Raw genomic sequence first — 26,055 nt, 5'->3', positions numbered from 1 at the left:
ATTTTGAGTTGCTAACATTGAACACTGACTATGCACAAGGCACCATTCCAAGCTCATTGCTATATTGTTGTAGCACATTGAAAACACAAGTTTCTAGATGCTACCTTGTCTGCTTAGTGTTGCTTAGTTCAATGATTTATTCATTCATTAGTATGAGAGCTCACACTTACCCTGTGCCCATCACTGTTTTAAGCATGTTATATATAGTAACACATTTTATCCTCCCAAGAACCTAATGAGGTATGCACTATCATTAGTCCCATTTTATAGATGAAAAAAACGGAGGCACAGAGGCATTCAGCAGCTTGCCCAAGGTCATGCAGTGGTAAGTGACTGAGCCAGGTTTAAAGCCATGTGTGTGCTGTTAGTCACCAAGTCAGGCTTCCTTCCATATACTGGTCACCGATTACAGTCATAATATGGCTCTTGATGACATGAGTCCTTGTTACAGTTACAAGGAAAACATTGAAAAATGTGTAAAAGAACATTAAAGGATCATCTGTATTCTTCTCAAGATGTAAGAATTTTAAATAGCATTAGAATTACTTTGATGATGGCCACCAGCATCTACTCTTAAAGAAAACGTGGCCGGCCGCGGTGGCTCATGTCTATAATCCCAGGACTTTGGGAGGCCAAGGCGGGCAGATCATGAGGTCAAGAGATCAAGACCAGCCTGGCCAATATGGTGAAACCCCCTTCTCTACTGAAAATACAAAAATTAGCTGGGCATGGTGGCATGCACCCGTAGTCCCAACTACTCGGTGGCTGGGGCAGGAGAATTGCTTGAACCCGGGAGGAGGTTGCAGTGAGCCGAGATCATGCCACTGCATTCCAACCTGGGCAACAGAGTGAGAGTATATCTAAAAAAAAAAAAGAAAGAAAGAAAGAAGAAAGGAGGGGGAGGGAGGGAGGGAAGGAAAGGAAGGGAGGAGGGAGGGAGGGAGGAAAGGAAGGAAAGGAAGGAAGGAAGGAAGGGAGAGAAAGAAAAAAGAAAGAAAGAGAAAACACATAAGGGAAAAACTACATTTAATTTAGAAAACAAGGGCCTGTTGCTTCTGACCGCCCAAAAGAAGCCCTCCATGGAATCGATTAGGGAATAAGTGTCACCACGTGTGCCTGTAGTGCTGAGAAGCCCGTGTTAGATTCTCAGAATCAAGGCTGGAGATACTTCAGGAGAGTCAGCCAGAGCCTGGGAATTTTGCCTGTTTATTCAATGTTGTTAGGCCAATAAGCAGCTTTCATCAAATACAGTTAAGACCCCAAGATAAAGACTGATGACCGCTGAGCCTGTTAAATCCTGAGGACTTGGGTTGTTGCTAGTTAGTTGTTGAGAATGGCTCCCCGCTTTGGATTCCAGTAGGGAAATTGCAGTGTTTCTAGATCCCACCCTCAGGTTACCTTTTTCTCTTCCTACAACATGCAGACCACCTAAAAAGCCCTGGCATTCCACGAGGACTTTATACTTCACAGAAGGTGAGGGAATCTTTGGAAATTTAGGCAACAGAGGCCAGATATACCAATAAACAGAGCAGTCCACATTTCCCTCCAGTTGGAAACAGATCAGAAGCATTAGGCACTGAAAAATGCTAGCTGCATAACATTCTGAGTTTGAGCATCTCGTGGATGTCTGGCTGTGGATGTCAGCTATGGATGATAATAAGCCTCCTGTGACTCTCCATGCAGAGTCATCAGTCCCTGTTAGAACTGCAGCCAGCAAAGAGTGACCTTGGAGACTATGGACATGTGTTCTCCAGGGCCTCCATCCCCACCTCAGCATTTGGCCTGGGCAGTCAGTTCCAGTGTTGACAGGTGGCAACTGCTGGTGGTCCAAGGGGACTTAGGACATTTTTAATTGTTTTGTAGACATGGAGGTCTTGCTGTGTTGCCCAGGCTGGTCTCAAGCTCATGGGCTCAAGTGATCCTCCTGCCCATGAGCCATCACACCTGGCCCCAGTCCTGTTTTTAAATGTGTGCAGAGAAGGAATTCTAAACCTCCTTTGTCAGACTTCACTTTGGCAAAATGATCCTTAGTACATTGGCAATAGATGGAGCAAGGAGGCATGGGCACTCTTGACACATTCTCCAATAGGCCCCAACCACCTGCCCATCCCAACCAGATGACAACAATCATGTTTTTGTTGTCGTTTTTGTTGTTGTTGTCGTTTAGAGAAAGGGCCCTACTCTCTTGTCCAGGCTGGAGTGTGGTGGCATGATCATTGGTCACTGCAGCCACAAACTTCTGGGCTCAAGTGATCCTCCTGCCTCAGTCCTGCTAATTCTTTTTTTTTTTTTTTTCCTCACTCTGTCACCCAGGCTGGAGTGCAGTGGCGTGATCTCGGCTCACTGCAACCTCCACCTCCCGGGTTCAAATGATTCTCCTGCCTCATCTTCTCGAGTAGCTGGGACTACAGGTGCCTGCCACCACGCCCGGCTAATTTTTGTATTTTTAGTAGAGAGAGGGTTTCACCATGTTGGCCAGGATAGTCTTGATCTCTTGACCTTATGAGCCATCCACTTTGGCTTCCCCAAATGCTAGGATTACAGGCATGAGCCACCATGCCCAGCCAATGTTCGGCTAATTCTTAATATTTTTGTGGAGATGGAGGTCTTGCTATGTTGCCCAGGCTGGTTTCAAACTCTTGGGCTCAAGTGATCCTCCTGCCTCAGCCTCCCAAAACACTAGGATGATAGTCATGAGCCATCATACCTGGCCCCAGTCCTATTTTTAAATGTGCCCAAAGAAGGAATTCTAAATCTCCTTTGTTAGCCTTCACTTTAGCAAAATGTGAAGCCTACCTACCTCCTTGGTAGGTAGGCTTTTCCTGTAACAAGAAGATAAATCTGACTTAGAGAGAAAAGTAATGTATTTAAAATGTTCCGGAAGGCTAGATGGATGGATGATGGATGTTGGGTGGAGAGAAAGAGAAAAAGAAGTAGGTAAATGAATAGATGATATTCATGATACGTGAATAGATAGATGAAAGAGAAAGGAAGGTAGATAGATGAATAAAGGAGGGTGAGAAAGAGAGGAAATAGGTGACTGTAAGAGACAGCCAACCCCCTAGCAATGAGACATATTTATTATAGAATTATACACCAAAGGAGGACTCTTAAAACCCACTCAAAACAGAAGCCACCTTCCTTCGTGCTCCCATCACTTTTCCCACATCCCTCTACTCCAGCACCTTCTCATGTTGCAACATTAGAATTTGTTAGCTGTTGGTCTCCCTGGCTGGAGTGTGAGACCATAAGGCAGGGATTACATCTCATTCTGCTGTGTAGTCTCAGCGTCTAGCCCAGTGCCTAGCACCTGGTCAATGCTCCGTGGAAGGAAGGACAAAACGAAAGAAGGAGGTGAGGAAGGTAATATCAGTCAACCAATATGATAAAGAAACCTGTATAAGATGATAGTGTCCCTTGTCAGGAATGCATCATTTCTAATGCTGCAATCATTAATGTTGTACTAACCAAACTTAACCTATGTGATACCCCATATCCCCTCGGTAAGCTGTCACACTCCAAGTCAATACAGTGATAGCATCTGCCCAGTGTTTGAGAGGTGTGTTAATACTCACTCCCATTTAACACTGTTCTAAGGCACACCAGTTCATTATTATACTATCTGTTTCCGAAATAATTTGCAAAAAATGTATTTCACCAGGGTTCCCTGTTAATATGTATACATTTTCCATGATCTGATCATGATATTATAGGGGCTTGGCCAGTGAGAGCTGGCGCGGTCAACTGCAGGGTGTCCTCCCAGCCAGTGACAGCGTGGCTTTTGCAGACATCCTCGTGCCCCAGTCAGGATATGCGTGCCATCCAGGGTCCAGGGACGCTGTCCCTGCCCCGTCCGGGGTCCTGGAGCTTGTTTGACTCCCTGCCTTACATCCCCCGTCCAAATCCTCCCCTCTTCCAAGGCCCATTCCAAGGTTGGTCAAGTTTCTCCTCCTCCACAGCGGATCCTTCTGCCCGCTCTGGGAGCTGCCTTGTCTTTCTCCTTAGCACTTCCTGGTGTCACTTTTCTCCCTGCCAACCACCTTTCTCTGGGGCATGGGACTGGGCAGTCTATAAAGCCCTGAGTCCCCGCCAGGCCCACAGCCCCCTCCGAGGAAGCCAGCGCCAGCAGCTGGTCCTCAGGGCCGGGCTGAGCTTTGTGTCCTGTGGGCCTGCAACACTGACCATAACCGGTATTGGATGAAGGACCCTTGTTTAACAAAATTACAGTGGACTTGCTTCAAGGCAGACGGCACAGCTTTAAAGCGATCCGGCACAAGAACTCTTCCCATTTGGGGCATGTGATTTTCGACAATGACTGTCTGGCTCAATTAGACCTACCCTGGGAGTGAACTCTGTTTTCAACATTGTCATATAGTTTGTTTGTTATTCGGACATCCCCTCCGGCTTAGATCTCCCCCCACCCCCACCCCCCACCTCACCCTGCCTTCTCTAGATCCTAAGGTCCTTGAGGACAGAGTCTTGCTCAATTTCTTTTTGTCTCCCACCAGTGTCTGGGCCCTTTGCATTCCATAAATGTTTGTTGCACAGGTGACTGTAAAACACCTAGGCCCGAGGCTTTCACCCCCAAGGAATCCATTTCTCCACAGCTCCTCTTCCGATTGTGCAGCCATTTAGCCTGAGAGAGGTTTGAGATAGGAGAGGTCTCTCCAGGATTCCTGATGAGTGTGGATGAGCCTGCTGAGCAGGATATGGAAGCAGAAGCAGCCGTTGGCCAGGGATGTGGTTGGAAGGATAAACACGGAAGATGCCTGTGGCTCCCCAAACCAAGGAAGTCTGCCTGGAAGATGGAGAAAAGGCAGTCAGAGAACAATGAAGACAGAGCCAGAGCCATGAAAAGTGATAGCAGCAAGCCCAGAGAGAGGGACAGAGACCAACAGAGTCATACCCAATGAGGTTCACCCAAACCAAGACACTTGCCCCCCATGCTCCTCAGCCCTGAGCTCCTGTTTCCTCCCTTGGGTTGTAAATTCCTCCTGAACAGTGGTAGTGTTTGCTCATCTTGGTATCCTCAGAGCCTTGCAGGACACCACATGGGGGCTGGCACATGGTAGGTGCCCAATAATAATTTTGAAGCTGAATTGAATTCATAGAAATATTCTTCTATTAATTGAGTTGAGGATTTCACAGTCTCTCTTGAAAATCTATCTACAGGGCTACCAAGGTTTCCATCACCTTAAACACTGAAGTTCACTCCTTAAATCTAATGGTGCTTTCTTGCCATGGCTTAAGTCCATTTCTCCTCCAGTGGTTTCAAATGCATGGAATGATTTTTCAGCCATTCAGGAAGAAGGAGTGCTGTGTATAAAGCCTGGATTCAATAAAACCAGATTTTTAAAAAACAGCTCTTTAGCATCTTCTACTACAGACACTGGTCTGGGCAGGGCTTTTTGTTTTATTGAATCCAGCTGAAGAGCTTGACTACATTAATAATGGGCTTCATTTCCAACCACTGCCTCCCAGTCTTTCCCCCCTAAAAGCCTCGTGGTACTTAAGCAACTGCTAATACAGGAATAATTGTCAGTGGCATCACTTCCTGCCGTGATTTGACCACCAGGATGAGGTTTTCTTCTTGTACTTAATCTGGAGTTCTCAGGCATACCATGTGTGGGGCTGCCAGATCATATTTAAAATTTGTAAGCAAATCTAATGGCAGCTGTGATTTGAGTTGTATTGAGTTTATGTTGAGAAAGTAGGATTTGGGAAGATTCTCTTGGGTAGGTAGTAATATTTTTCTAGAGCAAACCTACAGTTTTCTTTACACTGGACTTAAATCATGATGGATTTAGTACACATATCTGTGACATGGTATCCATGCAGAAGATAATTTTTGCTTCAATGAAAAAGGCCATATAAAAGCACACACCTATTAACAGGAATATAGCACAGCCACTAAGAGCACAGACCCTGAAGCCAGATTGCCTAAGTTTGAGTCTAGCTTAGCCACTGTGTGACTTTGGACAACTTCCCTCCGATAATTTGATCTCCTCATGTGTGAAATGGGTATAACAATAGTGCCTACTTTTTTAAGTCAGTATGAAGTTTAAGATGAATGGATATTTCATAGTGTTATATAAATGACTATTATTGTGTGTTTTTTTTTTTTCATTTTGTTGAATATCCAATACATTATTCCTCTCCACATAACTTCCTACTAGGATAAAAAGTAAAGTTTCTCTTTCAGGTAAGATGCAATCAGATTTAATAGCTGGTCAAAAGTTTAGTAAGACCTTGCCTATTACACCTTTTTGGCAATAATAAAATAATATTTGTTTCAATCTGAAGGTTGCTTCATCTGCTGTTATAGGGCTAGGCACTGTGGGACCAGTAGGAGTGAAATATGTGATACCCCTCCCAAAAGAACTTGCAATCAAACAATATTGGAAAATGTAAGAAGTGATATATTAGGTAGCAAAACAAAACTGAAGAGCAGATGTGATGAACTATTGGAGAAGTTTAGGAGATGTAGACATTAGTGACAGTTTGAATGGTCAGGTGAGGAAGGTAAGGAGGTTTTCAGGTAGGATAAGCCGAGCTGGAAGAATGGATTAAGATTTGGGTGATGAAGGTAAGAGTGTTCCCAGAAGGTAAAGATATAGGGAATGGTAAGGAAGGGTGGTCAAGCATGGTGACTCACACCTGTAATCCCAGCACTTTGGGAGGCCGAGGTGGACCAATGACTTGAACCCAGGAGTTCAAGACCAGCCTTGGCAACATAGCCAGACCCCATCTCTACAAAAGCTAACCAGACATAGTGGCACACGCCTATAGTCCCAGCTACTCAGGAGGTTGAGGCAAGAGGATCACTTGAGCCTGGGAATTCAAGGCAGAAGTGAACCGTGATTGCCACTGCACTCCAGCCTGAGTGACAGAGCAAAACTGTCTCAATTTAAAGGAAGGAAGGAGGGAAGGAGGCAGGGAAGGAAGGAGGGACGAAAAGAAGGAAGGAAGGAGGGAAGGAAAGAAGGAAAGAAGGCAGAGTTTGGGCGTTTGGAAGGGTAAAGGCATGGAAATGAAGGCGTTGGTGTCTTCCTTGGAGGGGCAGTGAGGATGCTGCCCTGGTGGGTAGCCAAGGATAAATTGTGCCAAGAGCATAGACGGTGCTAGAAAATCAGACGACAGTGGCTGGATGATGAAGGTCCTTACAAAGCAGGCAAATGAGTTCAGATTTGGTTTAATAGAAAATAGGAAGTGAGAAAGAGGTAAGAAACACGATCTAGAATGCTGGCCAGCTGTATCACCCGCGTGCCTGCCTGCAACAGCAGTGTCCCCGAGCTGGGCCTGACACCGTTCTTTGGTGATGGAGGAATAAAGGCAAGTTGAAGAAATAAAAACATGTTCATATATGTGAGTTACCAAGGCAAACCACAGCAGATCCCAGGAATGTGTTTCTGATTGAGCAATGAAGACGTGTTGGTGGGGTTTTGGTTGGGGTGAGTGTGGGTGTCATCTCTGCTTCATGAGGTCTAAATTTCTACTCAGAAAAAGAACCTCGAGCAGTTTTTCGTTTATATGGGTCATCATCGTCTTCAATTTTTGTGGCGTTTTCTCAGAGCTATGGTCTGCTAATACTAAAATAAATATATTAGGCCTTTTGCCTGTCTCTTCTTTTCTGTCACCAGGAGATGGCCTTTGTTTCCTCTGACGGACACGTTCCAGGTTTGAGTGTGGAGTGGGCAGTCCCTGGCCGCTCCTGTCTGACATTGTTCCCTCCCTGTGTAGCAAAGGGAAATGAAGAGCACGTGGGGGGCGGGGGGGTCTGTGTTCTAAGAACTGCTTTGGTTTACACATCTATAGATAACACTCAACCAGCACTGCAGGTCACGTGGACCGGCTGGTGAGGCTGAGGATGAGTCACTTTTAAATTACTCATAGAGAAAGAAATATGTTTCTGAAAGCCAGAGTGCTTGGCTTACACATGGAGGTGAGAGAGAAAGCAGGCAGCTTCATAGAGCACTCAGACCTCCCATGACAGCTGACGTGGTGTGTAGTGCGTCAGGAGGGAAGACGAGGCCCTGCGTCCTGAGCAATGTATTTGGAGGTGAGGCTTTTTGTTGATGGGAACCCCTGTGCTGGGACTTGGTGGTGTTTAGGATACATTTCCATCTAGCTAGTCTTTCAGTAACACAGTCTAGTGGTGAACACCAAGCCAACTGAGGCTGAAATATGGAGAAGTATGTCAGTCCAACAGAAGGTCAGATGGGGCGGGGCAAGGGAGCTCTCAGAAAGCCTTGGAGTACAAGGGCCTCAGCTGAGCCTCGAAGGTCTTCATTCATTGCAAAGGAAAAGGAATTCTGTCCCAAACGAGATGGAAAGATCATCTGAGCAAAGGAAAGCATCAGTGACAGAGGCTGCAACTTCATGTCATTGATCGAGTCTAAATTTTTTTCACAGGAAAAAATATACAGAAGACAAGAGAACAATCACCAAGCAAGCCCAAGGCACTGCTTACTAAATTGGTCCAAGGGGGGGATTTCACCAAATGCAAATGAACAAAGAACAATACATGTGACTCAAAATATCCGTTATGCTCTTAATACTTACAAGAGGGTGTGAGGCAGGGAGGTGACCTTTTCAAGGGTTGAAAGCTGTCAACTTTTCAACCACATTGTTTTGATTGCTGGGAGATTGAAGACAGGATCACCTCAGGGTACCATTTTGGTAAAGTGATCTAAAAAAAAATTAAAAACTCCTTCCTCCATCATGTTTTGGGACATTTTGAATTGTTTTTGCCTTGAAGACATAGAATTCTGTCCAGGAAATATTGCAGCCTTTTATGAGAAATGAATACCCAGAAGTCTAGAGCCGCCTGGCACTCATTCCGGCAGGTCTTCCACCTCTGGTCCCTCTCTGGCAGAAAGGCTAGTGAGGAGTTTAGGACCCCTGGAGCAGGGGTACCCTTACCCCCACCCCAAAGGAAGTGATGTGGCCATGTTTTTCTCCTAGCCCTGACCCCATCCCTTCGACAGGTCACTAGAACAACAGAGTGCCCGAGTGGAGGCATGGAGGAATGTGATGGTTGGAGAGACCCAAAAATAACCTTTTTTCCCTCATCCTGAATGTGCTACCCTGGGCCAGACATTCCCTGAAGGGCTCCTCTGAAATCTGGGAAACAGGAAATGCTAAGAAAATCTCTAATTTGCCTGGTCACGTGAACTCCTCTCCGTGTTGAAACAGAATTTTGGAAGAGGGGACTCTGCACTGTGATGGAGCCTCCTAATCAGAGAGCATTTGCCCCTATGAGAATATGCTGGATTTGACTATTCAGCCTCAACTTCCCTCTTTCTAAACATGTAAACTCTGATGCCTAAAGAACAAAACCAGAAAAGAAACCCACTCGGTCCTAGTTGCATATCTAAGTGCCCACAGGGCTGCTGAGAGGGGCCCATGTGCCTGTCCCTAAAAAGCCCCTTTGGTATTTCATAGCAGGACCCAACCCGCAGACTTGTCTGTGCAGGCTCACGCACCATCTTCAAAACCTTCACTACCTGTATTTTAGTAGATGATTAATGATTAGGCTTTCTTCCCACACATTTGGCTTTGATAATCTCCATTCAAACACATTCAGATGCAAATAATTTAAAAACAAAGTGGCTCCAAGGGTTCTTTCTGGGAGGTTGGAAATGCTGCATATCTCGATAGGGGAGTGAGTTAAAGGGATGTATGCCTTTGTCGATATTCATAAAACTGTACACATGATATATTCATTTTGTTGTATGTAAATGATACTGAGAATGAAAAATCTTAAGATAATAAAGTGGGTTGAGTCTGGGAACCAGAAAAAGTGGACACGATGTAAATGACCCCACTGAAAACGATTGGAGTTGGCCAGCAGAAACTAAGAAATGCGTGTGCGTGGGCAGTCCCCATTGTGCCGGGAAATCTTTGCAAGGTGAGCAGATTCAGCTCAGCTCATAGAAGCTCCAGCTGATTCTGCACATTCATCTGTATTTTTGTAGGTGTTTTTGGTGTCTTTGTGTCCATTTCTGTTTGGCTCATTTCCCTATTCAATTGGATTTTGACTTCTATTTCCTGAATACAACACCCCCACGATACCTAATATCCCAGGCCTGTGAAAAGTGAGTGCCTAATAAATGTCCACTCACTCACTGAGATGGACCGCTTCTCCTGTCTCTGGAATATTCTGTCAAAATTAGCCAGTGCATTTGGCCCTAAATGCATTTGTAAAAATGGAAAGTAAAAGGAGAAACATTCATACTTGTACTAGTTTTGAGAAAATTCCCAGTTACCTCTGCTTCTAAAAAAAAATCCGTTTCAGAACTTTTACTTTGGAAAAATTGCTTTTGCTTAACAGGAACAATAAAACATGGACTCCAGATGCAGTGATGTTCAAATGAAATTAAGAAAACAGAGTTAATGTTGATGTCTTACTGGAGGCGAAGGTACGCTTCCTTTCTCTCTCTTTCCCCCTTTTCAAGGCAAATCAGAAGACCGGGTGTGGAAATTCCTGCAGGTTTGCTCTGTGTCGGTTTGCATGTTTGTAGATGGAGTTTCATGCTGTTTCTCACTAGTCGTCTTTTTGTCATCATCTCATCTTGAAACTAGAGAGGAAGGGAATGGAAGAGCAAATTGCTAATATCAGAGACTTCTGGAAATTCCCCTTTTATGGTACATGAGTATTTAAGAACAGTTCTCTTTCAGTTGTGTTTTTGTGATTTTGGTGACACTCAGTGTGCCCAGCCCTGCCTCTAGTCAGGCCCCACTGTCCTTCAGCAGCTCCCTAGGGCAGGGGCTGGAGGCAGTGGGATGGGCGGGGGGTAACGTGAATTGCACTGCTTTGGAAAAACAGCCCAATAGAGATCTTTTTTTTAAAGTAGATAACCTGAGCATAAATCTATACTCACATGATTTTAAATAATTAACTTATCTAGCATATTTTATACACTGATACATCTCACATGAATTAATGACTCACCAGTGCCTAAACGGTGGGTAGATGGGCGGCACTATAAATTTCTATTGGCGTTTTGTGTGTCATTGTATATGTTCAGTTCCAGTAATAGCCTGGCTTCCTTGAAGGTTATTTTAAAGGAAGAAGCTTTTTATCCCATGTGGTTTCAGGCGATACCTTATTGAAGATGACTTAGACCTTGGATTCTGGGGCTGGAACAGGCTTGTGTCCACTGCGTAAACAGGGCCAGCACAGCTTCGCGAGGGGCCTCTGAGGAAGGGGCCCCAGTGAGGAGTCAGCTTTTTCTGCTCACTGGCTTGGCAGGCTGCCTGGGGGTCTCGGAGGGTCCAGAGCAACCGACAGCTGGTATGGAGGAGAGCATGTGACAGCCAGTCCCAAGGCCAGGCTATGAGAGACTATGCTAATTAGCGAAATCCCGGGTAGGGCCGGGTCACTCGACCACCAGGTAAAAAGTATCAGGTTATTTCTGCCTTGGCAGAAGGAGAAGGTGCATGAATATTACTCATTAATACACCTCAAGGTACCACTAGGTTAGACAACAAAATACCTTCTCCATCCACTCCCCTATTACTTCCTCACTCCCCAAATATCCTTTCAGTCTGCTCCTCCAGCTTGGGAAACCAGGAGGGTCTTCCTACCGGGGGGTGCCCCTAAGGAGAGTGGTGCCTCCTGAGCCTCTGGGGTACAGCTTGTGACCCTCCTCAATCAAATGAATCCCAGGGTTCCAGGCCAGGTGAGTGTAGGTGGACTTGGAACTTTTCTTGTGAAATGTCTTGAGCTGAGTTTCTTTTTCCTGCTACGCTGAACTCTGTATATGTTTGTTTTTGTTCTAATTTTGGCTTCAGAAAAAAAAAAAAAAAGACGAAAAGAAAAGAAAAAGAATGTTTGGGTACAGTGTAAAAGTTTTCTCAGATCCAGATTGGAAACTCCCTCGTCACTCTGAAACCGGACAGGTGCTGGGCGGTATTTGTTTCTCTGTCAATAAACAGCAAGCACTTGGCCTAGACATAAACTCCTGCGGCAGCAGTGGTGCACATGGGCCTGTTTCAGTGTTTGGGAAGGACTGCAAGGCCCTGAATTAGGAGGAAGGCCTGCTTTTCGCCCCTTCTTTTTTGATCTTCTGATAGAGACCACATAGTGTTCTCTTCATGGTATTTTGATGGCATATGGTGTATAAACACAGGTGTGACCTTTACACAGTGTACTGCGTTACAATTATAATAAGTGAGAGGAGATAAAGCCAGCTGGAGTTTTAAGGTTAACGCTGAAAACAGCGAACGCTAATTTTCACTGAAAACAATGTCACAGAGCAAGGCGTAGGTGCCCCTTTTCAACTGCCGCGTGCACAGTTCTATGAACAGCCCCAGGTGACGGGTTTCCACGAAATAAGCCACCTCCTGGGGTACAGAAATACTTAGTGATGCATCCTCTGAGGACCCCCTTCAGGACCATCTTCCTGGGTGGCATATTCCAAATCCTTGTTTGGATGGGAAGGGAGCATTAGGTAACTTCACTTGGAACAAGGTACCATGATTATGTCTGGTCCTGTTTTCGGGGCTGACAGGCCCGGAACACTTCTCCGGGACTCAGTGTCCTTGATTTTAAAATAAGGGACTTTGACCATATTTCTTCAGTTTCTTGCCTTCTGGTTTTTTAGACAGAGGCTTAGCCCGGAAGCCTAACCCCAAATGCACACTTAATTCCTCGGGAAAACAAAATATTTGTCAGACCCACAATTAACTTAATTGTTTATTTGTGCAAAGGCTTTCTTGTTTAGCTCCAGGACTTGCTGTTGAAACTTGAAAGAGGGTGGCCCCAGATTCATGTTCACATGAGTAGCTGTGGTGGCTACTCACCAGCCAGCTCCTGGGAGAAAAAAATGGAGAAGAAAGTGAGGGAAGAAAATGGAGGGCAAATTCTCCAAGCTTTACTCCTCCACCAGAGAGATGCCTCCTGGGCAAGCGCTTCTACCTGGATCCCTGGTTGCCCAGGAAATTGGGGAATGAGGGCTTTGGGTGTGGAGTCCCCTTAGCCGTTATGAAGTCCATGGGGTTGCACTTACTGAGCAGAGTAAGAGGCAGCCCTCCCCTCTCCATGACGTCTAGACTTGGGAGGAGATTTCTTGGCTTCGGAAAGAAGCTTCTGTTTCTGTTTACGTAAACCTCAGGTGGACGGGGGAGGTGGTCGCCAGCGTGGGCTGTTCTTGCAGTGCTCAGATGAGGGCGAGATTGGAGGGGGCCAGTTCAAGTGTTGGGCATTTGGGTAGCACCTCACAAGAATCTGTGGCAGTGGTTCTCCATGGGGACAACTTTGCCTTCCAGGGGATATCTGGCACGGTCTGGAGACATTTCTGGTTGCCACACTAGACAAGGGTTTCCGCTGGCATGTCGTGGGCAGAGTCCAGAGAAGCTGCTAAACATCCTCGAGTGCACAGGGCAGCCTGTCCTCCCCACAACAAAGAATTACCTGACCCAGAATGTGATCTAAGTTCTAAAGCCTACTAATAGTTTATAAGTTGAAAGCACTAGATTGACACAAACGGGAAAAGTTATTTGAAGTTTATTTTCCTAAGGGACAATGGGCTGCCACTCCCTTCCATGGTATTGCTGGGTAAGACTCTGTGTTGGCTCTTGCTTTCTTCTCCTCTTTGAACCCCCCCAACCCCTCCGCCACCCTGTCTGATGCCCTCCGAGCCTTTTTATTTTTTATTTTTTATTTTTATTTTTGCTTCTCAGCAAGCCTCATGAATATTAACTGGGACACTCAGGGCTAAAATGGTCTCTGGTCTTACTTGAGAAATGCCCTCAAGCAAGAAAAAGAACAAGAGTCCCAAGAACACCAAGTGCCCCTCACCTGGTCCACACTGGCCTGGGGAGTGGGGGGAGGGCCCTGGGAGAGGGAGGATGCACCTCTGACCTCCAAGGAGAACATGAGTGAGGGCCCCAGGAAGGGAGAGGGTGTGACAAGCACTCTGGAGAAAGAAAGGAGGAGAGGGTTCAAGGTGACCCTGAGCTCGGGGCAAGATCTGCAGGGCCTGCAATTGGCAGAGTGCCTGGCATCTGGCCAAGCAGCCCTCCCTCTCTCTTTCCCCCTCCACCACCTGCTCCTTCCTGGTGGCTGCATTGCCGGTTCCTCCCAGCGTCTTCTCACCTGCTGGCTCTAACGTCCATCTCAGCCCGACAACCCTGCTCTTCCCTCCCATGCCAACAGGGGGAAGCAGAGAGCAGCAGAGCTGCCTAAAGGCAACAACCCCAGGCTTCACCACGCCTCCCCTGCACTCCTTGGCCCCTGTGGCCTCCATCCCAGCAGCTGGACCCTCTGAGACCCTCCTTCTTCCACCAAGCTCACCCCCCACTAAGGGCCCTCCCCACTCAATGCACAGCACATTCCACGCCCACCCAACATCAATCACGTCCTGTCTCATGACTCATCCGATACTGTTGACTTGCTGTACAGTTTCTCACCTTTGCAAATGAGGATTTGTCGCCTCCTCAAGTTGACTGTCCCTGGAGGCCAGGAGACCTGCTGTGGCCCTGCTGTCCTGAGCCTTTCTCAGAGTCTCATGTTCAGCTCAGCTCTGCTGATTGGGGACAAAGGACACTGCTATTTGCCCCCTTTGCCCACTCTGTGCCGACCTCCACCAGACATTTGGCATCATGAACCCATGTCATTCTCACCCCAGCCTTTGTGGTTGATGCTGTAGCGTCCTCTTATTTTTATAGATGAATAAATAGAGGCTCAGAGACGTTAGGTATCTTGGGCAAGGTGAAGCTGTGAAGACTTGAGAACATAACTGAACGTTCTAGGCTCCTTACCCCACATGGTGTTGTCATTCCAGCCCCAGAAGGTCCTCAGGTTCTTTTGAGATGTATAATGAATCCATCTTCCTTGAGCATGGCACGATCTTTATGGACCTGTTTAAATAGTTTTAATTTCCATGTGTTTATTCATTCATTCTGCAAACATGCACAGAGCTTTTACAAGGTGCCAGGCACTATCAGAACCTGGGAAAACCGAGATGAAGAAAATGTAGCCAATGCCCCAAAGGAGGAGAGAGACACATGGCAGTGAGTTCACCGGTGAGCCTTGAGGGGGCAGAATAAGAAAAGGGCGTGATGGGGAGGTGAGGGCTTGGTCAAGAAAGGCTTCACAGAGGAGGTGGTATTTGAGCTGAGTGTGGAGAGGTGTGCAAGAGGCAGAGTGGCATCCCAGCCTGAGGATGCATGTGAGCCAGGATCTGTACAGGAACAAGGCTGTAGCTGATGCTGCCAGTAATCACATGGATTCCAAGGCAAGCGGTGGGTGTGGGGAGAGGGGAGGCTGGAGGTGTGAGTCAGGGCCAGCTCGCCCTGTGGGTAACAGGAGCCACTCAGGGCATTTGGATAAGAGAGAGGGATGCAACTGCTTTGTGGGTCTAGCAGACCCCCTGGGAATACTCCAGAGGGAAGCTGAATGGGGAAAGATGAGAGAAGATCAGTTCAGAGCTCCTTGCCACTGTCTAGGTAAGCCATGCAGTGGGGTGTACAGAAGTGGTTTCAGTAAGATCGGAAAGAGGAGACATCCTAAGAGACTTATGTAAGGTGGGGATGACAGTGATGGTGTGTCTATAGGAAGAGAAGAGAGAGGAGCTGAGGATTACCCCAGTTTTTCTGCTAGGATGTAGGCTGAGGGCTGTCAAGGGGGCTGATTGGACCCTTAGAGGCAGATTTTGGGAAGGCGTAATCAGTTCCCTTTGTGCTGTGTTGGGTTTGATGTACCTGATGGCTATGCAGATCTATTTGGTTGCAAACTAGGGTTTGAGGCTCGAAAGAGATTCAAGAGTCATCAGCCTAAAGGCTCCACAATAGGGTTATAGCTTAATCCTTTCTATACTATTAAGACTTCATGAATGTCCCAAAATCCACATTCAGGCCTGCCCTTCCCAGAGTCATCATTGTCTTCTAGAAACCTACTTTGCCCTCTTTCAGCTGCCCCCCTCTGCACCCACCATTGGCTTTTTGGAGTAGCCAGGTCTGTGTAGAGAATTCTGGATAGAGCATTCCAGGTGGGGACCTCATGGCTTAGTACAAGGTCCGATGTGCTTGCTGTTGGGTAGGAAATCCTGCCTTGATGAGTCTCAGGATTTGGCTGGCCGCTCTGCCCTGGTGATTTCAAGAAATCCCTTCTGCTAACTCCAGAACTCTACTTCCAGGCCCATAGCTGATAGTATACAGGTATTGAGTTTCATTTGAATTTTTTTCTTTAAGAACTTACCTTGACTAATGATGTTAGAAAATAAGATCCTAAAATTAAAAATTATAGACTCTGCAAAAAGGGCTTTACTGGCTTCAAAGGTTTCACACAACTCTTTTTCATATATGCATTTCCTGTAAGCTCCTTGTAAATAAAGAAGGTACCTAGGAAAGGAAAATTGCCATCTCTGACAGTTCATTGAAAAACTGAGAGGAATGAGAGGGAGTCATGACTGGATCTTAGCCCCTTTGCTGCCAGGCACTTCACAGAAGTCATTTCATCCTCCTGACCACTCTACAACTACAGCCTTTTATTTTCTCTGTTTTATGAATTCATAAATTTAGGCTCAGAGAAGTTAAAGAACTCATCCAACATTAGTTAGATTTAAGCATTGCAGAGAAGGAGAGGAGAACCGATAACTCGTTCAACTCACTGACGAAGCTAGTAATTTGCAGAGTTAAGGTTCAAGCACAGATCTGTCTGATTCTAATGTTTGTGCTCTTTCCTCTCCAATGCTACTAGCATGGGTGAGATGTGAGCATTCTGGAGAGAGTAAAAGTGAGAGGCAGAGGCAAAGGCTGAGTCAAATAGTTTTCTCAGAGGAGAGAGAGTGGGCAGGCAGTGGATATTCATGCAAGCAAGTTGGAGGCTGTCAGAAATCTGAGCTGAAGTTATGTGGGTATACTCGTGTCTTGTAGTCTCTGCTGAAGGACCCATTATCAAATAGGTGGAAAATACAAAAATTGAAGATATGGTGAAGCATTATGACCTGATTAACCTGGCATCCTGCTATCATAGGTGGTGTACAATTTCACCCAACCCACGTCATTATGTCTTCCCGGAGAAAAGGAGGCTCTAGTAGGCACTGAGGACAAGCACATGATGGGCTATTGTTTTGCCTCCTGGGAATACTTGGTTGGCCCTTTATTTTTTAGTTGCAAGAAGATTTAGGAGTAGCACTCGGTATGTATGTTGATTGTTTGGCTTTGTACACAAATGTTAGAAAATTAAAGAATAGATTTGGTCATTGTCATGTCTGTTTGCCCTCACCAGACTTGACTTAGGTATGGTTCTTTAAAGTCTCAGGCACTTTAGAATAACTTTGGGGAAGGTATTTACAAATTAATTTTAAAAAACTCTTTCATTTTAAAATTTTCTTAAAAGAGATATGTTTTTAAAATTTCAAATACCTAGAATTGGGCAAACGAGGTGTTGCCAAGTAGAGGCTCTGCTGAGCAAATAATGACCACATCAAAACACCAGCCCCAAGGACGCAGGCTCTGATTCTGCTCCCAGAGCAGCACATTGGTGTGGTGTCAAATGCATGTTTCTAAAGAACTCAAACATTGTTTTCTCTTAGGTAGATAAACAAACTCCTTGATGTCTATTTATGACTAGTTGTTAGTGAGTCTCTTGGAAGTCATACAAAGCAGTAAGAACAAGAAGATGTTTGCAGGTTGGCTTTGAGTAAAGACCCTCTGTTTTGATCAGGGTCTTGGATCCCCGACTCAATCCCCTACGTGAAGTTTTGAGAGTATTTCTCTGATTGTCATCCAAAACTGTCCTGCCAACTGCTGTAGATTAAATAGGTAGGGAGCAGCTACTAAGTTTCCTTCTTCCCTCCAGCAAAGGAGGCTGGCCATGAGATTTAGCCAGTGAGCCCATTTAACTCTCTGTTTTCTAGCTCATTTATCCAAGGGTTCAGTGCACCACTGGAAACCTTCATATAACAGAAAGCCAGTGTTTGGGGGGCATTTGGTTTCAACTTGCTTGTGTTTGAACATTTATATTTATAATACTACTAATCTTTAAGGGACTCACATCACATTAAGAGCTTTATCTTAGGCTGCCAAGGAAACTAGCATGTACCCACACGACTGAGAACTATGAGAAATTGGGTTGGGCCTACAGAAAATTAATAAGCTCCGATTTTCATTTCAATTATCTTTTCCGTGAGATTCTGTTTTGAAACCCACAAAGTCAGGCCAAGCCATTAGTATTCCCTATGCACACCTTTATCCTCCCCCTCTAGCCTGTGCTGTTCCCTCCTCTCGCCCCCAGCCCCTCATCACAGATGAGGGGCTTGCCAGAGTGAACTCTTCCTTGTCTGAACCCTCTGAACCCTCATGGCCACCCCTTCTGCCACCAGGACATTCTTGCTTGTATTGCTTGCTCCTGACCTCATAGAGGAGAGGAATAGTTGCATTTTTCTCTGAATCCACCCCAGGGTTTTGATCATGCCAGTCATGTTACAGATGCCCAGTCATTTCTGCTGGTTTAGATGTTAGTCAGTTGTAGGGTAGATTGGTGTTGGGGGAGGTAGCCTGGCAATAGGCAAAAAGCAGCTTAGGGTCACCGCAGTCAGTGTGGAGAAGGGCATTTTGGGGGGAAATCTGGACAGATAAATTTGACCAATCTATGAGGCCAATTTATAGAAAAAAAACACAAGGAGGGGAAAATTTTCTTTTAGTAATTAGAGAGATTAAAGAGAAGCAGGGAATGCCCCTGATTGCATTATAGAAGAGGAGACCAAGATGACTTCAGAAGTCATTTGCTGAAGGTACACAGAGAGCTCAGTGTGAAGAGTCCCATTTTCCTTCTCAGTGGAGGCACGGTTTAGTAACCTTTGAAGAGTGTTGCCTGTCATGCTAGAAAAATATGACAGGAGCAGCCCAGTGGAGGTTGGAGACCCAATACCCCCTCTCACTCCCAAACCTGATAACTCATTCTTAAGCATCAAATCTTATGTTACAGTCCAATATTTCTGGACATTTTTCTGCCAGAAGGTCTCCAGAATGTGTTAGCTAAGCTTCAGCTTTACAGGAATTCATATTTAAATCCACTTCTTTTTTCCTACATGGAGACTGCTGGAATATCAGACTAAAACAGCTCACGGGAAGGCTGAGCAGAGTCTAATTCTAGAACTTGTGGCAGGCTCGTGGGACACAGGAGATACATAGAGGTGATGGTTTCACAGAGGAAGGGGAATGTCACTCCAGAGAAAACTGGAGGGAGCCAAGAAAATGTGGAGAGAAAGTGGGGAATGGTAACCTCAGAGGCAGAGGGAAAGAAAAACAGGAGAAGATACACATAGCAATAAAAGAAGAAAAACCATCACAATGCCCACTGAGCAAAAAAGTGATTTTTCTGCTTTTCTTTCAGCCCTCCTGGGCCCACAGCTATTGATGATAGGAGCAGAATGCATTCACTGGTGTCCACTCTTCAGCTGGGTGTTGCTGAAGAAGAGAAGAGAAACCTTAGCCGTCTTGCCACCAGATCACTCTCTTTTCATTTTCAGGCTGACCCAAGCAAAATGGGGGAAAATTGCATCTGGACAAAGGAAACTTCTCTTTCTGTACCTAAAAGCCTCATGTCAGGCTGGGCGCGGTGGCTCACGCCAATAATCCCAGCACTATGAGAGGCCAAGTCAGGAGGATCACTTGACGTCAGGAGTTTGAGGCCAGCCTGGCCAACATGGTGAAACCCCATCTCTACAAAAAAATACAAAAATTAGCCAGGCGTGGTGGTGGGTGCCTATAATCCCAGCCATTCAGGAAGACTGAGGCAGGAGAATTGCTTGAACCCAGGAGGCAGAGGCTGCAGTGAGCCAAGATCGCACCGCTGCACTCCAGCCTGGGTAACTGACAGAGGGAGACTCTGTCTCAAAATAAATAAATAAATAAATCAACGCCTCATGTCAGGAGAAACCTTTCTGTAGAGAGCCGTATAGTTAAGCACTGTGTTTGGTCCAAGCAAAAACTAGAGAAAGGGTTAGAAATCAGTATTATTGGTGACATCTCCTCTCTTCTTCACTGTTAATCCTCTGCCGGTCACTGTGGTAACAGTGTTATTTTTCAGGCCTGAAATGAAAAGTGGTGATTCCATCAAGCAAAGAGTTTGAAAGGAAGGCTGGGTTACTGCATGGTTATTTGGACTCTCCCTGTACATACGTGACTAGTTTCAGCTTCCCCTCACATGGGTTGAGGGTAGTAGCAGAATGACATCTCCCTGGGCTAGAAGAGAAACAGAGACGGAACAAGCGAAAATTGTCCAGCACAAGCCAGCAGTTACAACTTATACATACAGCCCGGGGCCGGTATGGGTCTGTGGCCTGTTAGGAACCGGGCCGTACAGCAGGAGGTGAGCAGCTCGAGAGCATCACTGCCTGAGCTCCGGCTCCTGTCAGACCAGCGGCGACATTAGGTTTTCCTAGGAGGGCAAACCCTATTGTGAACTGTGCACACGAGGGATCTAGGTTGTGCGCTCCTTATGGAAACCAAATGCCTGATAATCTGTGTTGGAACAGTTTCATCCCGAAATGATCCCCCACCCCATCGTGGAAAAATTGTCCTCCACAAAACACATCCCTGGTGCCAAAAACGTTGTGGACTTCTGACATAAATGAGCTTGGTTCTTTTCTCATAATGTAAACATTACCAAAGAGATAGAGGTGTCAGCATAAGCACATCGCTGCTCCATGCACACTTATGACTTCGTGGTTCCGGACAGGCCCGTTTAGCTGGGAGTCGCAGCTACATTTAGGGAGGCCACGTGATTGAGTAGAAAGGCAGAATATTTTATGACAGAATTCTGGGTCTGAGTTCTGGTTTCATCATTGATGAACTAGGTGTCCTTGGAAAAGTTACGTATTCTTGGTCATCCATGAAAGAGGGGTGACAGCACTAATAACTTCTCTGTGGCTTGTTGGGAGGACCACACCAGATGATATATATGGAAGCACTTTTTTAACAACAGCGTGCCCTGTGAATATTTGTTTTTGTTTGTAATAGATACCTTTATAATAATGAGAATGAGAAGGTTATTATTTCATCCTCGCTGTTTGTTCACTGTTTTTATTTAACAACCGTTTTGTTTTTTTTTTTTCCCCTATTACATTCCAGGCAGCAGGCCAGAGGCCACGGAAATTCGTTGCCACTTCACAGTATCTCATTTCATCATTGAGAGGTTTACTCCTGATCAGCACCGAAAGACCATTTTTGGCCTTTAAAAATAACGATGAAAGTCCAAGAGCCAGAAACATTAAGGATTAAGCTAATTTTTAAAATAACAAATGTTTTCTTATATTCTCTTCTCATTTATATGGTGCTGGTAATTTTTTAAATTAGATTTTCCTCTGGGCATTTTATATTAAAAATGATACAGTTCCCTGTCCTTTGTAATTGCATTTCTTTTGATTTTCTTTTATTATGACTTGCATATCACTGACAGTTTTTTCCTGGAATGTTAAAAGTGTACATCATCTGGCTAAAAGGAAAAAATACTGACTTAATAAAAATGGCAAAGAGAGAGAGAGAGAGAAAATGGATATTCTTCTCTTTGGTTCCAAACAAGGCAAAGTCCTCATTCCTCGTTCTTCATACATGCCAAGGTTGATGTCACGGATCCAAACCAGTTTTGAGTTATCTGAAATGGGGAGGGAAAAGCCCAGTTTAGCAATCTTCTGAAGCTTGAAAAACAAATTTGTCACAGTCTGATAACCCAAAAATGACTGATGGATTTTCTCTGCATTTTCCAAGCAGGGAGGGGTCGGGCATGAAGAAGGAAACATTCTGAGAAAAGACTTAAATGTGGAAACTTTCGGTTCAAGAGGGTATTCTGGGAGATATAAGAAATATCTCCTGGGGGCGTCAAAAGGGAATAACACACTAATCTTGAGTGATGTATGATTCCGTTGCCCGAGGAATAGGGATGAAAACCATAAACTCCTTTAGTTGGGGTATTAACTTATCATCAAAAGTTACCATAAATAATGGATATTGTTTATGGCTGAGAAGTAGGACACATCCAGAGAAGACATCCCTTAATTTTTCATAAAATCATCTCAGTGTTATTGGAATATGGCTTTCATGCCATCTGAGCTGTCGGAATATCTATTGGATGGATTCTTAAGCAGAAATAGTTGGGACTTTAGAAACCCTGCCTGGGATTCTAATGTCTGGTGCCATGAAGATTTTGGCTTGTGTTTCTTTTGATGTCTAGAATATGAAGAACATTCCTAGCTTCTATATTGCGGCAGGGCATGTCCCGGCTTCTTCTAGTAAAACCCCTCTAGGGTTCAAGCCTCTGTTTGCACCGGTAATAAACGTGATGGCACATTGCGACTTTGAATGCAAGCCAGCAGGGCTGCAGGCACCTGTTTCTCCCAGTGCCCCAACTGTATCAGACCCTTTTCATCCTCCGTGCTTTTGATGCACAAACATAAAACGGAGTCCCAGAATCTAAAAGTGATGTCACTTGAGTGTCACCAAGGGCCTTTAGAGGACCACGGGGCATCTCTTCCTGTTACAAACGAGGCTCTCAAAGCCAGGAGAGGTGAATCCCTGGACCACAAATGGAGGAACTGAGAAAGGGCGCGTCGACACTCAGACCCCACAGCTTGCCATTGTGTGGCTTGTGATAGAACCAAAGACATCAGAACAGACCAGCTTATCCGGTTATAAATCTAGGATAACGTGATGAGCTTCAGAGCCAGGGGTTGAGCTCTGCTGGGACTCCTGCCCTCCAAAGGATGTGTTCCATTGCCAAACATTAAAACCTCCGAATTCTTGCTTTCTCGCCAAAAGGTATTGTCGACGTGATGGCAGTGAAGTTATTTTTTTCGCATTTAAAATTACCCTTAATAAAATCACCTTTTTCAAGTGGTGTACCAAGTTAGTAAAACATACCTGTTTGAATCTGTATTCCATCAACCATGAACTTACGCCTGGGGATCAAAAACTTCCTAAAACCCACCAGGCGTGTGTGTGGAATAATCCTAATACTTTTTTCGCAGTTTCTCAGGGTGTTTCAGTAGGTTAAGATTACCTCCAAAGACATTTAAATGATGTTTCAGGTTCAAACGGAAATGAAAAGCACATAAAGTTGTAAGACATAAGAATTCCAAGAATTTGGCAGAGGTGAAAACACACAAAGAAAAGATGAAATTTAGACGTTTTTATTCTGCTCATTTATCCAACACAAATCCCTCTCCAGTTGTCCCATAACCACAATGCCAGCATTTAACTCCACAAGGGTTAAAGGAGGCGTGTAGGGCAGGCCTCTGGCTGACTTCAGCGTGGATCACAGGCCTGGCGTCTTGTCAGACTTCCACAGTCAAATGGTAACCACAGTGCCTCGAGTTACCTCGCTCCATTTCTTGGGGGGCTCAGGGACAGCACCCATTTCCCCATCGGTGTCCACAACCAGGGTCCTTCCGCCAGAAGGTGGGCTGGAAGGTCCCTCGCAACTATGGCCAAGCCCTGGCCGCAGCTGCAGAAGTCTCACTTGGTCTGCTCAGCCAATACTTATTTCTTTATGTATCTGAGGGAGTGGGGAATGAGTGTCTTCCAGGAAACTCCGGCTCTGAGTTTTCTGTCCTAGAATTCAATGGGCAAATGGAGAACGGGTTGTAGGGATCAGAGCTGAGGAATGAACTTCAGCTGATAAAATGCAAGACAAGGAGGGAACAAGAAAGCAAAGGACAAAGAGAAGGAGGAAAAAAATAAAGGGAATTTTGGCAGGGAAAAGGGATTTGGGAGCTAGGACAGGTGTCCTGTCTGAGTTATGGTGAAGGCAAGGGAGCCACGTTTGGGGGATCGCGGGGATCTGGGCCATGTCCAGCCTTTTTTTTGTCTCCCACCAACTCCTCGCTGTCTGAGCAAGGTTTTGGGCATCCGGTGTGCTGAGGACAGACCTGAGCTTATAGCCACTGTGCATGATGGATGCTGTGATTCTGCTTTTTTGTTTGTTCATCTTTAATGTGGTGTATTAGAGATGTTGCACTGACCACATTCCTTCTCAGCGTGTAACTGCCAAAATGCTGAAAGAAAGTGTTTGGCTTGTTGGGTCTGACTGCAACAATCACAAACTCGCCTCACAAACTTCTGGCCTTCCAGTAACACATCGAACATTAAAGGATTAAATGCTTGGTGAGCATAGCTAGGTTCATGTAAAACATTTGGTGGGTAGATTCTTAGGAATTTAAAGGTCTCTGCCTTTGTTAAATTATGAAAATTTAAAAAATTTAAGTGAGTAGAGAAAAACTGTTTCCAATCATGAGGAGTCACAAGGGGTGCCTCCAGGAGGAGAGAGACCGTGCAAGGAGCAGGCATCAGGGTAGTGGGTCTAGTGGCCAGGGAAGCCCCCCTCCCCATCCTCCTAGATCTCTTGGACAGTAGGGCTAGTGACCAGGGAAGCATCCCCACCATTCCCCTGGGTCTCTTCTTTGAGGGCTTGTGCTCTGTCCATGGTGTAGGAGCCACTCTTGTTCATGCATGTTGCAGACACAACTGCTTTTGATCCAGCAAGAATAGTTGAGCTGATCCCTTGAAAGGATCAAAATCCAGTTGCCACTGTGGAAGCTCTGGGGCCACATATTTTAATATTCTAAATTAGGCCTCAAGTTGGATTTGTTTTTGTGACTCAAGGAAAATTTTATTCTCTTTCACATTCTAGAATTCCCTGTGAAGCAGCCCTGTAAATAGGAGGGCTTTTCCTGAATAATATGGAAAGAATTTCTCTTTGGGGATTTGAGTCTATATCATACAACATTTTAAAATACTCTTGAGATGGCACGTGCAGCCCCAGCAACAGGGCCGGACCACAGTCAGGGGCTTCCAGAGCGTGTCGCACACGTTCCCATGGGATCTAGCCTTGCCCAGTGCCCAGGGCGGGTGGGGGCGGGGGGATGGGAAAGTCCTGTGACTGGTGGTTTCTCCATGGTCACAGGGTCTTCTTTCTGTTGATGCGGCCCCATTCACTCTGACTCACCCCTGCCCACATACACCGGCTTGCTTTAGGACTCGCCAGGGTGGCCCCAAACTCCCATGCCACTTCCTTGTCCTGAAACACCATCCTCGATTTCCTTGCTTTTATTTGAAGTCCTGAGGGCTCAACTCCTGTCTCACTTTCTGTCCGCCTCCCAGCCCATCTTAAAAACTCTTGGTACATTTCTTGAGCCTTCCCTGTCACTCCTCGGGACTTCCTGTTTAGCCTCTCATATTTATTGCTTGGGGGAGCCAGAGCTGGATCTTGTATGTCTTTTGTGCTTCCTTTGGGAGGAGCAAAATGTAGTTGAAAAGGTACATGCCTGGCAGTCACATAGTCCTGGATTCGAACCCCAGCTTTGCTGCAATGAGCTGTGTGACTTTGAGCAAGTTGTGTGACCTTTCTGATGGCAGTCTCTTCTGTCTAGAGTTGTTTATAAAAGTCACCTTTATGGGCTTTGGCACCACGGTTCAATCTCTCTCCTCATCCCAGATTTAGTGCCTGGCCAGAAGTAGATGCTAAATAAATACTTTTTAAAGTGGTTTGCCTGTGGTTGGATTGCTCAATTCAGATATGTCCAAAGGATAGATCAAAGCTAGAGGAAAGAAAGAGCTAGAAAGAGCCATCCAAAGTTAGCTCCAGTTATACTATGAAAAACATGTTGCCTGTGTATCCAAGATTGGCCAAGGGGTTTCCTCAGTGGAAATAGCAATTTGCTCGACCTAAAATTTCTCTTGAAGCCTTCACCAGCCCAAACCTGAGCTTCTTCTTACGATGTTAGGTGTGAACATCTCTGAGTCATCCCATTGGAAGAGGGTTTTCCTGAGTACCTGATTTGGGTGATGAGTATGACATCATTCCTAACTTAAGGAGCTCATTGTCATGCAGAGTCAAGCTCACTATCTCCCTTGCAGCGCTCCGCACAATACTGGGTGCAATGCAGGTGGCCAGTAAATGTTCGCATCCCTGAATGCAACCTGAGCCAACTCGCTCCAAGGTTTCTGCAATGGCAGCAAGGTTCTGCGGATGCTGTACGTGCATAGGCATGGCCTCTGACCACTCAGCTGCCAGTCCCAGCTGGAATGTTCTGGCTCTGCCCTTTTGCC

The 26,055-nt window shown here is 45.6% G+C and overlaps 1 protein-coding gene across 2 annotated transcripts in view; it reads left to right on the top strand.

Annotated features, from left to right (window-relative positions):
• The window catches only part of BCL2 (BCL2 apoptosis regulator), a 200,071-nt gene that overhangs the window by 153,332 nt on the left and 20,684 nt on the right, over nt 1–26,055 (top strand). The window contains exon 3 of one of the 2 annotated variants that reach the window (XM_033239222.1): nt 21,085–22,921. The exons of the other annotated variant lie outside the window; for it this stretch is intronic. Within the exon in view, the coding sequence (XP_033095113.1) occupies nt 21,085–21,234 (150 nt within the window). The 3' untranslated portion in view covers nt 21,235–22,921. Of the gene's footprint in view, nt 1–21,084; nt 22,922–26,055 lie in introns of those variants that run through there. 2 annotated transcript variants of the gene reach the window in all.

Source organism: Trachypithecus francoisi, unplaced genomic scaffold, assembly GCF_009764315.1.
Source record: "Trachypithecus francoisi isolate TF-2019V2 unplaced genomic scaffold, Tfra_2.0 Contig01474, whole genome shotgun sequence".
NCBI lineage: Eukaryota > Metazoa > Chordata > Mammalia > Primates > Cercopithecidae > Trachypithecus > Trachypithecus francoisi.
This window is presented reverse-complemented; position numbering and strand designations above follow the sequence as displayed.